This window comes from Colossoma macropomum, unplaced genomic scaffold (assembly GCF_904425465.1).
Source record: "Colossoma macropomum unplaced genomic scaffold, Colossoma_macropomum, whole genome shotgun sequence".
Taxonomy (NCBI): Eukaryota; Metazoa; Chordata; class Actinopteri; order Characiformes; family Serrasalmidae; genus Colossoma; species Colossoma macropomum.
Window position 1 is genome coordinate 28,874,338 of NW_023494795.1, and position 15,452 is coordinate 28,889,789.

The 15,452-nt window shown below is 39.3% G+C and overlaps 1 protein-coding gene across 1 annotated transcript in view; it reads left to right on the forward strand.

Annotated features, from left to right (window-relative positions):
- Positions 1–15,452, forward strand: part of nkain2 (sodium/potassium transporting ATPase interacting 2) — a 249,044-nt gene that overhangs the window by 84,539 nt on the left and 149,053 nt on the right. Inside the window, exon 3 of the mRNA XM_036582117.1 lies at positions 5,239–5,319. Coding sequence (XP_036438010.1) covers positions 5,239–5,319 — 81 coding nt within the window. The remainder of the gene's footprint in view (positions 1–5,238; positions 5,320–15,452) is intronic.

Consider the following 15,452-nt stretch of genomic DNA (forward strand, 5'->3'; position numbering starts at 1 on the left):
TTTTGTTCATCCTGATCATTGATATGGTGACTGTATCCAATGCCGTGTCAGTGAAGAAAATATTATTTTTCATCACAGGATAAGAATCAGAGTCCAAGTAATATACAATGCTGGACATCTCTGTGAAATTGAGCCCTGTGTTATGACAGTTTTTCACTCAATTGAGGTATTGCAGTCATTTAAAACCTCAGCTTTCTCTACGCTGAGAATCCTTACATCAATGTTACGGTGTACTGGGTCATCACTTTCAACTTGCACAGGCTCTCTCAGATTGCTGACATAAAGCAGCTCACGTTTTCTGTACTCTGTGGTTTGGAATAAGGGAACACTACAGCTTAGATCAGTAGCAAGCATAATGTCGTATTTCATAGCCATTTGTTAGAAAATGTATTATACATTTCTGCAGAGTGGAAGATGCCCCAATAGGCCTAAACAGTTTGTGATATTCACACCAAAGTTTTTCTGTTCATGTCAAGTGTAACAACGTTTCTACATTATTTTCTTTTATCCAAATGGACGTAGTAGCGGCAGCAGACTTGATAGGATGGCTTCAAAGCAGGGCCAGCATCATTTAGGGGACAGTGCTCCACAAAACAGTCTCTAAGCCCAACTAAACCCACTACATTTTATATACACTTTTATAGCAACACATGGCCAAAAACAAGTGAAAGTAAACTTGGCACATGCTGCTACTACATAAAAAACCTACAGTGATTAAAACAGGAGTATTTGCATGAGTCACTCTGTACTGGCTGCATTTTAGGGATGCACTGTATATTGTGGGAAGATAAATGAGCTAATAGATTTCCTTACTGGGGAGACCTTTGGTGGTTTGTTGCTCCTTTTGGATAGATCTACTGTGCATTTATCGTCCCTTATTCATCCTTATATTTTAATGTTGTTTATCCAAGTTAAAACTCATAAATACCTACACTATATGGCCAAAAGTATGTAGACACCTTTCCTAATTATTACGTTTCAGCCACACCCATTGCTAAAAGGTTTATAAAATCTAGCATTTAGCCTTGCAATCTCTAAAGGCAAACACTGGCAGTAGACTGGGTCATACAGAAGAGCTCAGTGATTCTAAATGTGGGACTATCATAGGATGCCGTCTTTACCACAAGTTACTTTGTGAGATTTCTGCCCTGCTAGATCTGCCCTAGTCAACTGTAAGTGCTATTATTGTTGTGTAATGGAAGTGTCTAGGAGCAACAACAAAGTGGTAGACCATGCAAACTCATAGAGCGGTGCTGCCGAGTGCTGAAGCACGTACTTCGTAAAAATGGCCTCTTTTGTGTTGCATCAGTCACTATATAGAGTTCCAAACTGCCTCTGGAAGCAGCTTCAGCACAAGAACTGTGCATCAGGAGCTTCATTAAATGCAGTTCCGTACCTGAGCAGCTGCACACAAGATGTCCAACATGCTCATAAGTATGATGGTCAGATGTCCTCATACGTTTGGTCATACAGTGTATCTCATGTGTTTTACACACATTCAATGTTTTTTGAACCCTTATATCTTCCTCTTTTCATGTGTTCGAGTACTGAATCTTCAGCATCTAGCTTGACTAGGGGCATGATGCAATCCTTCACCATGCCACCCACAATCATATGCAAAAGTCTGAGCACCCCTGGTCAATTGACATGTTGTTGTAACTTGTTGGAAAAAAATGTAATGAAATAAAAAGAAAATGTGGCTCATGCAAAATTCATGGCACATTTTACATTTTATGTTTAATTTTTTTCCACTTTGTTAACCCCCTTTCACAGTAGACATAAAAGGCATTTTAAGCCTGTTATGGTGGTCCAACAGTTCAACCTTGAATTTGAACTATTTTTAATAGAAAAAGTTGAAAGATGTTAAAATATGTTAATTCAATTTTAATTACATTTTGAATTAAACTATGTTAGGTGATTATGTTAATAACAATATCGGAAGAGTCTATTTCCATTCTACCAGTGGAGCAGCCACTAGGGGGCCTGCTGAAAGAGGTTAAACTCAACAAATAAATCAAACATTGTGCAGTAAAATCTGTATAAATTAGCCATTATTATTTAACATTCAAACTATAGATGCAGCTTGATATTGGAATCATATCAGCATTAACAGATTTGTGCTTAAAAAAGTATCAATACCAGATGTTCAGAATTGACCAATAATTCAAACTGATATTTTTTCATGAATTTTTATTCTAACTCAGCTTAAAGGATTCCAGTGACTGGCAGAGAGCCTGTGAGGTTCTACCACAATCACATCTCGTCTATCTAACATGCTGGCAACTTCTCAAATTTCCAGAGGGTAGAAATGGTTCTCTGCACTGCCTGCACCCCTCCGTCAGTCTGGATGGTCTAATGATCTCAGTCACTGACGAGGCTGCTATAGAGGCCAAACCAAAACAGGCTGCCTGAAAAAGCAAGCAGAACCTCCTCCTTCTGGAGCTCCTGAGTGTGAATATGGGAGATATCATGCTGGATTATAGGCCTAATTGAAGTCAATGGCTCAGCCTAGCTCTCCTCCCACCTGGAGACATGTGGGAGGCTCTTTATTATACGGCCGTGCACTGGAACCGCAGCTACAGTATGTCAACTGCACTCTAGTTGGGAGAGAAGCATAGCGCATTGACCCATGACCCAGCCTCAGGCACTCAGCAGCCTCCATATATTAGACACCCAGTGTGATCTGTAAATGAACAAATGCCGTCCTCCACCTGAGACTGCCGCTGCCTGCCTAAATCCCTATTCAAGGCCATCCTCTTTAAACTCCCAGCTTACTCAGACCTATTATAGTGCTATAAAGCCACATAGCATCCGTCTTAGTCACAGCAGAGATACTCTCTCGCTTTGCTGGATCTGATTTACTGTTATGGGGTTTTGTTGGAAGTAAGACGTACAGCGCTGTTGTGCATTCATGAATTTCTGATTCCTGTTACAAAACAGCACCAAATTGGTCTCTCTGTTCTCCTGAGGACACTGAGCTTTGGTTTAACTTCACAAGAAACAACACAGCACTACAGGCTAAGTCAACACAGCCTTTTCTTCTGTCCCTGTTTTATAACTGTCGTTCACAATTACTCTCTTACACTACTGAAACCTTAGCAAATTGCTTGTCATGTAAGCTATTAAGTCAACATTTAATGTTTCTGCAGATGTAATAAGTTTATAGTAACTAGTAAGAGTGTAATGATTTCAGTGCAGTGTGGAAAAAGTGAAACAACAGAAGTTTAAATGGGAATTTAAAACACCCCTCAATCTCTTACAACCACTGTCTCATTTAGCCTCTTTCTCTTTTCTCTGTCTGTCTTTTTTTTAGCCCTTTTCTGATCAAACCTAGATATTTGGTGCAACCTGTATGAGTAAAGTGGGTGGAGAAGGGGAGGGGTTTATGCTACACCCCCACATTCAAATGAATGAGCTTTTTTTCTTAATAACATCTAAATTCTAAGGATTGTGACTTTTGCAGCTAGATTTAAGCTCTTTAGAATCAATAGCTCTTTAGAATCAAGGCATTATAAACTAAAATATAGAAAATCAAATATTTGACCTCAGGAATATAAGTCATATAAAACCTGAAAATATGTGAATTGTTACACTGCAAGCCAGGTAAATGCATTTAGAGTAACTAGACAAATATATTTACACTACTTGGGCACAATAAATTAACATTATGTGTACAAGTACAGTAAACAGTCTGGTTATATACTATCAGTAAAAACAATATAAATTGAATATCTAAAATGTATAGCTTTGGGATTTTTAATAAGCGATCCCTGTTTCTTGGAAAAAATCTTAATTTGTCTCTTGTTCTGTTCTGAAACTTAAGCAAATTGCTTGTCATGTAAACTATTAAGTCTACACACATAATACATGTACAGTGGCTAGTCATTTACCAGTACAGTATTGCAAAATGAATGAAAAAATGAATGTTTAAAAACAGTATATGGAAATACTCCTTCTCTTCTAAGAGTCTCTCATTTGCCATATTTTGTGGAAACCATCACAGATCAAAACTTAGATCTGTTGCATCCAAATAGAGTAAAGTTGCCAGAGAGGGTGGTGGAGCTTATGCTTCTCGTTCATCAGCTTCTTGTTTGAATCTTTCCGTTCCACCTTAAATGGTACAGCAGTTACATTCTGGCACCTCATGCACCATTTAAGGTAGAACGGAAAAATTAGAAGAAGAAGAAGCTGGCGAATGATCTTCCTCGTAAAAAATCAAACATTGCGAGACATTTTACAAGAAACTGTTCCACTTTTGTAGAAAAGTTTCCTGCTAGAGAAGCGAGAAAAGCGGCTATAGCTGAGCCAAAGCTTAAAGCAGAGCAAAGCAAGTCTACATTTTTGTTTATTTTATATTTGTCCATACTAGCACATTAGCACATACTGAGACATACTAACAGCCAAGATGGTAAAATGAACATAAAGGTTGTGGCTCCCAATGAGGTTTTTATTTTGTTGAAAGGACAGAATGGCTCTTCTTAACATTTGGGTTGCCGACCCCTGTTTTAGACAAATCAAGTTGTGTTGAAAAGACCACCTCAATTTGTCTCTTATTCCATTTTGCCTGAACTGAATAAGCCCTGATAGGTTCTTGCTTGTCGTGCGCTAAATGATTGCAGATTTTGGCTCAGGTCTTCTCAGGTAATACAAATTGATTTTTCATTTCCTTCTCCTCATTTGTTTGCTTTGTTTGTCACATCAACTATGATTCTATCCGACGACCACTCCCAGCCTAACACATCTCCTGCTTCTTACAGTCAGCTTCAGTTTTCCTTTTAAGCCGCAGTAAAACGTGCGGAATGACTGTAGAATATGCCCACTAGTCTTAGACGCATTTATTCTGTATTTTCATACTTTAGGTTTGTATCTCAAGGACAGTAGTAGCGTTGCTTAACACAGTATCTGTGCTCTGCTGATGATTTCGCACGGATGTTTGACCCATTGTTGTTGATTCATATCGTACCGTTTGTGATAAGCTTTCTTGCATGCGCCAGTGTGAAAGCCGCCCTCACAAACTCCCACACAGCCTCTTCGGTGGAAAAACGGCAGCCGTCTCCTGGCACATCTCAGACCTGTGAAGGAGGGTTTAAGGCATGCATTATCAAATAATTAATTACAGAGAAAGCTTCCCACTTATGCTTTTGCAAACCAATTAATCATGCATATGCAAGAGTAGGTTTAGTTGGCTCGTAATTTCTTGCGCTTGATTTTAATCAGGGTTGTGTTTCTCTTTCCTAGTATGCGGTCTGGCTGGTGCTCTGGGTCACCTGGAACGTCTTCATCATCTGCTTCTACCTGGAAGTGGGTGACCTTTCCAAGGTAATGGATGATTTTTTATTTTTTGTACTTCAGTGCTGCAGGAAGGAACCCTGTACCAGATGTAGATGCGTGTTATCTGGATGCCACAGGATGATCTTAGCTATTCTATCTTAGTTGCAGGTGTCTATCTCTGCACTTTTTTGCCCTTTACTACTACTAAGTTGTCAATTGCATTTGAAGCATTTAAAGTGAGGAAGATGTTCTCAGTCTTGATGTCAGCACTCAAGGTCAATACTGAGAGTGAAATTCTATCTCTTGATGGCAACTGTACTCAAGCACTCAGTCGTGGGCTATTGTTAGCTCATGAGTCCTGGCCTATTGTTAGCTTGCCATGCTACCATCGCATCTTCCTCTTTTGCACTACTTCCCATCTCCCCCTCTTTCATTTCAAAGGATAAATTATTCCATAATCCCTCATGCTCATGTAAGTAGGGAAAAAAATGTGCAAAGAAATAATTAAAATGTCAAAATGTCAGATATTGTTTCCAATTAAATGGCAAACCAACCATGTAAGTTGATTATCAGATCCATCAAGCACCCTGTATGTATTACATTTTCATTTTGGAAATAGTGATGGTTCTTTTTGAGCAAATGAGGCACCTTAGAATCAGATTCTGATTCCTGGTTAATGCTCACTCCTTGTCATTGATGCAAACGACAGCCTGTGAGCAAAGTCCTTCAATCTCCTGGGCCTGTAAGGGCACTCCTACATGTTCATCCTTACACAGAGCTGATATTAATGCTGCCATTGTCATTGGTACTAAGGTCATAAGTGTTACACACAGCATGTAAAATAGCATACAGTCTTGGTCAGCAGTTTGGTATGGTCAGTGACTAAAGATGAAAATTAAGGATGCACCAGTCATAAATTGTAATGGCTGAGTCTAATTTCTTTATGAATTGACTGATGACCTTTTTATTAAATCCAGACTTTGTGGTCTAAATGAACATGTGAAACATACTAGCACATTTTTAGTACTTTCTATTAGTCAAACAGTTTAAATTCTTAAACAAAAAAATCAACTTAACCCGCATCTTACCTCATTGTGCTACCATGTTTTCTGTCACTATGTAAAAATGCATATGCCTCCACCAATATTGGCACCCTAGTAATCAAGGATAAAATGAGCTGTAAAAAAATATTCTTAATTAGTTATCCTTTTGATCTTTCATTCAAAATATTAACAAAAGTCAAAAAATCCTTTATTTGAGGTATAATGATTTACAAAATAATAAATAAATCTTGTCACGAAGTAATTATTTTTCTTAAGTATGTGTGCCACAATTGTTGGCACCCCTAGAAATTCTTAAGCATGAAATGTAACTGAAGTACATTTCTATTCATATTTTATGTTTTGACGTTCACCTGAGCGATTTGGAACATTTAAATGTTCAGCCATGACTTCCTGATTCAGTGGGTGATATATGTGAGATATGTGAAACACAGGCCAAATTCCCTCAGTCATCCCTCACTATGAGAAAGACCAGAGAATACAGCAATGATGGATGACAAAAGGTTGTTGAGCTGCATAAGTCAGGAAATTGCTACAAGAAAACAGCTAAACCGTTGAAAATGTACATTTCCACTCTCAGGGCACTAATTAAGAAGTTTAAAACAACCAGAGATGTTACAAATCTGCAGGGAAGAGGACAACTGTCAATACTGACCTCATGCACAGTGAGGAGGATGGTAAGAGTGGACAAAGAATCTCCAAGGATCACAGCTAGGGGACTTGCAGAAATTAGTTAGGTCTTGGGGTTAGAAACCACAATCAGACACCACCTATTTAACCACGAGTTGTTTAGGGGGCTCCAAAAGGAGGCCTCTGCTGTCAAGGACCAACAAACTCAAGCTCCTATAGTTTGAATGATCTTCTCAGAAATATCTCCTGAAAAATGAATAACTTACTTGAATAGTACTTAAAGATGCTACAGAATATAAAACTGTATTTACACTGGCACAGTTGAATAAGGCAAGTTCTGTTCATGGAACTGACAAACTGCGAACCTCAAACACTGTTGTCTCCTCCTCCAAATGAAAATCTCATATTTGCAAAAGAGGTAAAACGGCCGGTTCCAAAATCCGAAACTGTTACATAACAGTCTTGACTCATTAATATTCACGCTCTCAGAATTTACATACACCAGCCCACTTTCTTCAGCAGGTATTGTGAAGAACAAAATGACATCGGAGCAACAGTGATGAAAATGGCAGATTACACGCAGAAATATACCATTCCAGGCTGTGAAGGCTGTGTTGGCGCTTTTGCACCCTTCCCAAAGAACCGAACTGTCAAGGGGCATGGCTGATGTTCAACTTTAAATGAGAAAAAAGTTGGCTTCCTATTCGCCACCTTCTTAGTATCGTGTTCAGTTCCACCTTAAATGTTACAGCTTGTACAGATGCCAGAACGTAATGTAACACTATTTAAGGTGAAACAGAAAATTCAGCTCATCATCAGCTCCCACATCTTTAACAGGATCCTGGACACCTTTAATTCAAAGCTGTTAGTTTGCTCTGCACATTTCACTCTAGGCAGTTTCTCAAACCTTGGACAATAACAAGCAGCTTCACTCAGCGTTTCACTTCGAAGAGACTGAAGAGAGGACAGTTCCAACTTTATTAGCATCACAATGCCAACAGCAACCTGTAGTTAAGTAGTCAGCCATGCTGGGTGATCGTATCTACTTTTTGAAGCCAGATCATCTTAAACTGAAAGTTTCATAGTGAGCTAACAACTTTAATTTACTTTGTGTTGGTGTGTAGTAATTAGCTAGTATAGGTAACCTTAACCACTAGCAAGCTCCAATTAACTAGCATCGTTAGCTAAATAGTATGACGACCTAGATTATTTACACAGAGGTTCATTTTATTTTCTTCTCTGTGTCTATTTCATCATGTTGCTTCTGTGTGAGCCATCGCAGTGCCTCGCCGTAAACCAGCAAATCGGAGCAGAGCTCATCAGATTATTCATGAGCCACCAATAAAATGAAGACAGCTTGTTTTATTCTAGGGCCAAATCACAGAGTTGAAAATGGACGTCTAAAAGCGCATCATAGACATCAGAGAGTAATTTAAAATACTGAATAAATGTATTTTACCACATCTTTATTGACAGTTTTGACTGGAAATTAAATAAATGAGTGGTGGTCTCCGACTTTTGCACAGTACTGTAAAGTGCTACAGTAAAGTAACAGAAAATAACAGAATACTGGCTATTTAGCACAAAGCAGCATTCAAATACAGTCCACTTACCTTGCAGCACAGATTGGCCAAAATAAAAATATGAAATTGGCTTATTGCGAATCACATGTTTGGAGCAACACTGTGCCAATTCCAATCATGTACCCCTAACAAAAATAGTGTGAAGAAAGTGTTAAAAAATTGTATTAAAAATGGGAAACATAAGCAAGATGCTCTCTCACTTTCAGATTTTTGTTTGTTATACAGTACACAAGGAAAATCGAAGGAGGCGAAGGAGAGTAATTGTCAGGAGTGAATGATAATGCAGGGCTGGTATTGCTGGGTTATGCAGTAGCTCTGGACTGTATTCTTAATGATGAAAAATGGGCGCATGGCAGCAGCAAAGGGGTTGTGTTTTTGGCCTCAGCCACAGACCTGCATTGGAGATAGATTACTTGATCATTAAATCACCCTGTTGTTTGCCTAGTCAATCCGGATCACCTTGCTGATCTGTCACTACTGTACAATCTTATCAAGCATCTCAGACAACAGATGGAACCTTCACTTTATATCAGTCTCTGCTTTCCCGCACTGCCGTGTCAAAATGTCTAACTTACGGATTGCCTTTTCAGGCTCGCTGATCTGTCTTGCGAGATAGCCTCAAAAGCCTTCGGGTGCTGGGATCCGTTTTAGAGCTGTAGCTGTTCTCATTAGTATAGCAGAAGGCAAACAGAATGAGAGAACCAGGCGGCAGTTCAGGTTAAGGCTGTGGACAGATAAAATGCGACGTGAGAGGAGTGTTCCATCTTTCCCAAAAGTCGTATCAGAGATGTTGCTTGCTCAGATTTTCCAATCTGCTGGTAGCCCTTCCAGCACACATCCTTGAGAAACACGATGAACAGTCTCTTGGCAATAATGTATACTCTCGTCTTACCCATGTAGCCACACTCTCTTGCAGAAGTGAGGCTGAGTGGATGCGGTTCTGTCCCTGAGGATTACACTGGCCGCTCGCTATAGGCCTGTTGGATCGTCACTGGTGGCGGCCCCTTTGAAGCTTTGTCTCCGGAGAGCCTGGCAGGCTGTCACTGCCGCAGCTCAGAAGAACGATAAAAAAACAAGAGCCTCTGTCCCTGCGCTGATCGAGCTCCTCTATGGCCCTGTACCGCTGCTTTTAGAGAAGCCCCACAGCTTCTTTCTCATCCCACAAGTGATCTTGTCAGTCACTCTCCACCGAGAATAGAAAGTCAACCCGGGACCCTCATCTCTTCATCTAGCTGGAGAAGGGGGAATGTCGCTCGTGATGGTTTTGCCATGCTCCCACTTTCGATAGTACTTCCCCTACTTTAATTAGTCAGCGAAGTAATAGCGTAATGGTTAGCGTGATTTATTTCCTCGTGTCGGGCACGGCTCATAATTTATTAATGTGGGTGTAATGTGTTTAACCAGGAAAGAATCCATCGAGACCCGCAGAGGCGAATGCAATTAGATTTAGATCGCACACATAAACAAATGAAGATAAATAAATGACAAGCCCCGCTCTCTCTCTCTTCCTCATTTGGTGATGCGGGCCCTCCCTGCAAGTCCAGGCACGTCCCGTCTCTCGTATGTTGAAGGCTGCGTACCACCTTGTTGCGCCATAGGCGGAAAGCAGAAAGAGTGACAGAATTGATTGACACAAATACAATTTCACTCCTTGGGAAAAATCCAATTCGTGTTGTTTGCCTTCCGAGGTGTTTGCCGTTCTAGGTCAATCTAATTTGCACTTGGAGAGGAAGGTAATATGGGCTGTCTCCTTCACAACAGGGACAATGGCCTCCATCCACGGTTTGCTGATACGCTGGCGCTCAAATACGCTGCGCTCAAATAAACCATTCTGGACCATGTCTTCCCTTCGTATCTTTTGTGTTTGCATACTCAGTACCTGGCCATGTGCTGAATCTCCATGCGCCTGGACTGCAGGACATTTGGAACGGGTTATGAGAGCAGTTCCTGAGGCTCAGGGCGGAAGTGACAGAAGAAACAGGGGAGAGAAAGCCTGGAGAGGAGGAGTAAATAACACAGCAGCCTCTTCCAAGCAAATACAGACAGCTTGGCAGGGAGAGGAGCTGCTCACAGCATGTACTATGCGCTTAGCTGGTTTGAAGAACCTCACAATTACTCTACCTTCAGCAATCTTAAAGAGGTCTGTAGAATACATATGATAACATGAGAACCTGAGAAATATCTATTAATAAACCATTTTAAACCACTCATAAACCTTTTAGAAATGTACTCTTATTGTAAAGTGGAATCCTTCCTTATGCGAGGGGATTAGCGTATTTCTCAGAGACATCCTTTTTAATTTCATTTCCAGCCATTAAGTGCAAATTTTACAGAAGATTTCTGAGAAATATAATGGAAGATAATCCACTTGCATAAGGAAGGGTACCACTTTACAGTAAGACTACACTTTTAAAGAGTTTGTAAATGGTTCAAAATAGTTTAATAATGGTTATTAAGAAGGCGATGAACACTTCAAAAATGATAAATAAGCAGTTATAACATAAAAAGGGAAACAGACCTGTTATATCAGAAGAATATGAATACCTGATGAAGCGGACAGGTTTAATGTTGACTGCTGAAGAAGACAAAGTAAGATAAGTAACCAACAAAATCTGAGGGCTAACAGTGTAAATGAATGTGGGTTCACTGTTTGTCAAGCAACAGGTCATCATTAATGATTTAAGGTGTTTAGGACCTGATTAGTAACAATTAATAAGGTGATTTTAAGCTATTTATAAACGCTTTGTAAGGGTAGTCTTATTATGAAGTGGTACCAAGAGAAAGTCAAAGGAAAATAAGTGAAAAAAGTAAAAAAAATAATCAAAAGTTACAGAGAAAATGGAACTCCCATGTAAAACCAACCATGTAAAACCTGGTATCCATCAGATAAACAGCACTTAAAGCTTTCATCTTTGAGACAGAGGAGAAAATCAAGCTTCACTATTGCTTCAGATCTGAAAAAATCTAGGATTACTTGCATGGTGAGATGCAGAAAATGCAACCAACTACTAAGAATGAGCTTATCCCAGATTTCTTTGAAAATTAGAAAGAAAGTTTCTTGAGACTTCTTGCACTGGTAGAGAGTGGAAACACAAAATTGTTTTTTTATTAAAAATAGTTATATTTAGTTTTAGTTTTTGGGGCTTCTGTGCATTTTTGTTATATGTATCCTGCTTTTTTTCTGAAGCTAAAAAAATGGATAACTTATTAAATAAATGAAGGATGGTCTCTGACTTTCGCTGTACTCTATGCACATAAATACACACTTGTCTGTAGTCTGCATTGAGCACAGAACTGCAGAATAGAGTCATGCTAATAGAGTGTTGTTTGTGCTGACGACAGTAGCTCAGAAATCTTGAAAATCTGCCATGCAACTCCGTCAAGGTGCTGCAGCAAATCATGATAACCTTTGTGGTAACCTTTCTTCTCTTCAGAACTCTGCTTTTCGTTGAAACACAGTGCATTTAACTGGAATGGGACATTGACAGCCTTTATTTAATTATTTGTTTTAGGTCAAAGTCTGTCAAAGTTAACACGTTAACAACTTGGTAAATTAACATGGTAGGTTATTAATGCTACTTTTTTAAAGCTTTTTCCCAGTTTCATTTTTGAACCCATCCATATTAGTGCATGCTGAAGCCCAGCTGCAGCGCACTGTATGTTGCTGTGATAGAATCTGCAATTGTAGCCCTCTGGTTCAAATACAGACTTAAAAAGGCTTTTGCAGAGATTCCTTCATCGCCTGCAGCAGACTACGCTGGGGAGTCCTCGCAGGCAACCTGTGGATAAGTCAACTACATATAAAGCTGTGGTTCCCCTCAAGAGCCTCCACAAGCTGTATGAGGCTGCTATCACAGAGGAGTTGAACAACTGAATACATATGTGATAAAAATGTTGTGCACACTGATTTGTTGCTGTTGCTCTCACTGGACGTCAGTAGAGAAAATTGGAAACTATTCTCACTCTGTGGAAATCACATGATGTTCTGTTTCATGTTAACACTGTGTTCATACAATAAAAAACAATGTTATTGAATTATTAAAAGTAGTAAATACATTCAGATAAAGCTTATCTTGTCCACTCATATAGCTATAACAAAAGGCACTGCTTTTAAATGGACAAAATCTTTCTTTAGGGTCAAATCTGAGCAAATATTACAAATAATGCCATTAACCTAACCCTTCAAAGGAATAAGGCCCATGGGTGCCAAAGATATCATCCAAAATAAAGATACTGTTACCAGACCAGGTGGAAAAACAAATGGTTTGGATTTTCCATTAATTTATTTTTGTGAGGGTGAGGTGGGGGCTCTGAAATGTTTCGGTGAAGTGCTGATTACTCACAGCAACCCTATTTATACGACTCGTTTAGTGATAAACCTCAACTCCCCTTCGCTTGCGTGGAAAATGAACGGACACTTAATTTGCTCCATTCGGCGTAGCTTTTGTGTACTGAACCTCTTGCATTAGAGTAAATAGTTTGATGGATTAGATTTTGTTGAGTTGATTTTCTCTGCAGAGTTACTGTAATCACTGTGAATACAACGTGCCCTATTATTCCTTGCTTGCGACAGACTTTTTAGCCTAATAAGGCTGCGCTTTGACATTAATGCTGAACCAACAGCAGAGAAAATCCATATAGCGCCCAAGAATGAAGTACCACAACTTATTGTTAATGGTGTTTTCCACTTGTGCAAATCCATCTAAATAGTCTTATAGTGAGCTTATGCTTAAACAAAGTCTTTTGCCCTGTCCATTCCATGCTTTAAGCAGAGCGGTTACAATTAGAAAGCGTCAATGAGCAGCTTCTTTGGCTGGAATAGCAAAATGTTTGTATAGGCTTGAAACAAAGAACTAGTGTCATATTGATGGCACAGATTTATTTTAGTACTGAACATAAGGAGTTAGAGCGTTTTGGCAAAGTTTCTCTTTGAGAGGAAGCTTTCTGGAGAAACAAGCTGACCTACAGTGCTGTGTTTGTACTCAACTCTCGTATTCATTGAAAGCATTTGAGGTGTGGTCTTGCGCAAAAGTCAGAGACCACCCTTCATTTATTTTACTTACATTTAAATTATACATTTATAAATTATACATTATTTTTCACTATTCAGCAACAATAAAAAGCAGATATTACACAGAAGCTTCAACAGTTCGATTTTTTCGGTATTTGGTGCATTACAGCTTTCATTCTTTTCAGGAGTCTTCAGTTTTTCAAGGAATCTGAGGGATATTTTTCCACACCTCCAAAGTTCAGTCTTAGAAGTTGGTTGCATTTTTAATTCCAAGTAATCCCAAACACATTCAGGGACTATAGGGTGGGCAGTCCTTGTTCTGAGAACATCACCATGAAAACATTCAGCGCTGTTTATGTGATGGGGACAGTTTTGGTGGTCTACCAGGTCTTGCATGGTTGACAGGACTTGCGTTTTCTCTGTATCTTTTCAGTTAAAACTCCATTTTTAAAAACTCCTGTTCATTCCATTACTTACCTTTGACGTTCCCTTTCTTTGTGCAAGTGGAATATCTTATATCTAATCATATCAGAAATCTCCTGAAAAATGAATAACTCATATTTAATGGCTGTTTTGACTGGAAACTAAATAAATGAAGGATGCTCTCTGTACTTCAGTAGCCGCAAAGGTTCCCGACACCCACATCTCTCTGAAGCTGTGATACTGAGACTAGTGGCCTTTCTACTGCTCGGGAGATAAATTTTATTCATTGAACCTCTTGTGCATTCATCCTCAAAACTTTTTTAACATGTTTGTTTGTTCTTATGAGTTGCCATTTTTCATATTGATATTTCTCTCTTGCTGTGGAAAGTGATATTACTGTTGAAGCCAGTGACTCAATCTATAAAACTCCGGTTGCTCTGGTTTTATCTTTGCCCTTTACTATGAAGGCAGCTTAAAATGCATCTCGCCCAGGCTCTGTCAGCACACTCCGAGTCCTCATATACAGTAAAATGGAGGATTTCTGATAAACTGTCAAGGGGCTAAAAGTGATAAGGTGATTTATAGTCAATTTCAGTGGAAAGTGGTGGAAAAAAGGCTGAGCCTGTCAGCTCCAGGCCCCTCTGAACAAATGAGTTACAGTCCATGTGCTGGCTCAATAAGGCCATCATTTCCCATCAGCACCCATCACCGCCACTGGGCCATGGAGAGCAGAGTGAAGCCTGGGGTTTGTAGTTGTGCAGGAAATGAGTGTCGGCCAGTCTTGTCTGTGTCGGTCTGTCTAGTCTGGCGTACCATTTTCGAGTCTTCGTTAGACAGAAGATGCGTTTTGCCTGTCTGTCAAGTAGTGTTGCGGTGTCTTTGACTAATAACGTAACCTTCAGATGCTTTCAAAGCACTTGAGCTCAGTCTTGACTAAACTGTAGGCAGGAATTCTGGAACATCTGCCTCTTTGAATGAACGTGGACGCACTATATTAGCTGCCTGATTAATGGCAGGGCTTGTTTGTATGATTCTGCTTATCCTTGAATATATATATGCTTCACAAAGGATAAAAATATTTGGTACTATTTTATTTGAAGGCCATTGCACTTAATTCAGTGAACATGATTCGGTTATGCCACACAGTGTTCAATTGTTGATGAAAGAAAACTAAAACATTTCAGTGCAATTGATTTGGGTTTCGTTGGAATGAAGTTCTCTTAGGATCAATGTAAACAGTTCTCATTCGTTGAAATGTGCTTTTATTCATTTTTGTCCATTTTAAGTAAACCGGTTACATAAAGACGGCTCCATTTATTTATTTAATGTCGACATAGTTTTAGTTTGTAAGTCAGACAAACCCATTGGTTCATTTTTTAATATACATAGGATTTTTTTAAATGTACATAGGAATTCACAACATACAGCGTGAGATCTGGTGATGCTGGTGACCTTTTTCTTGGAACTGTTGGT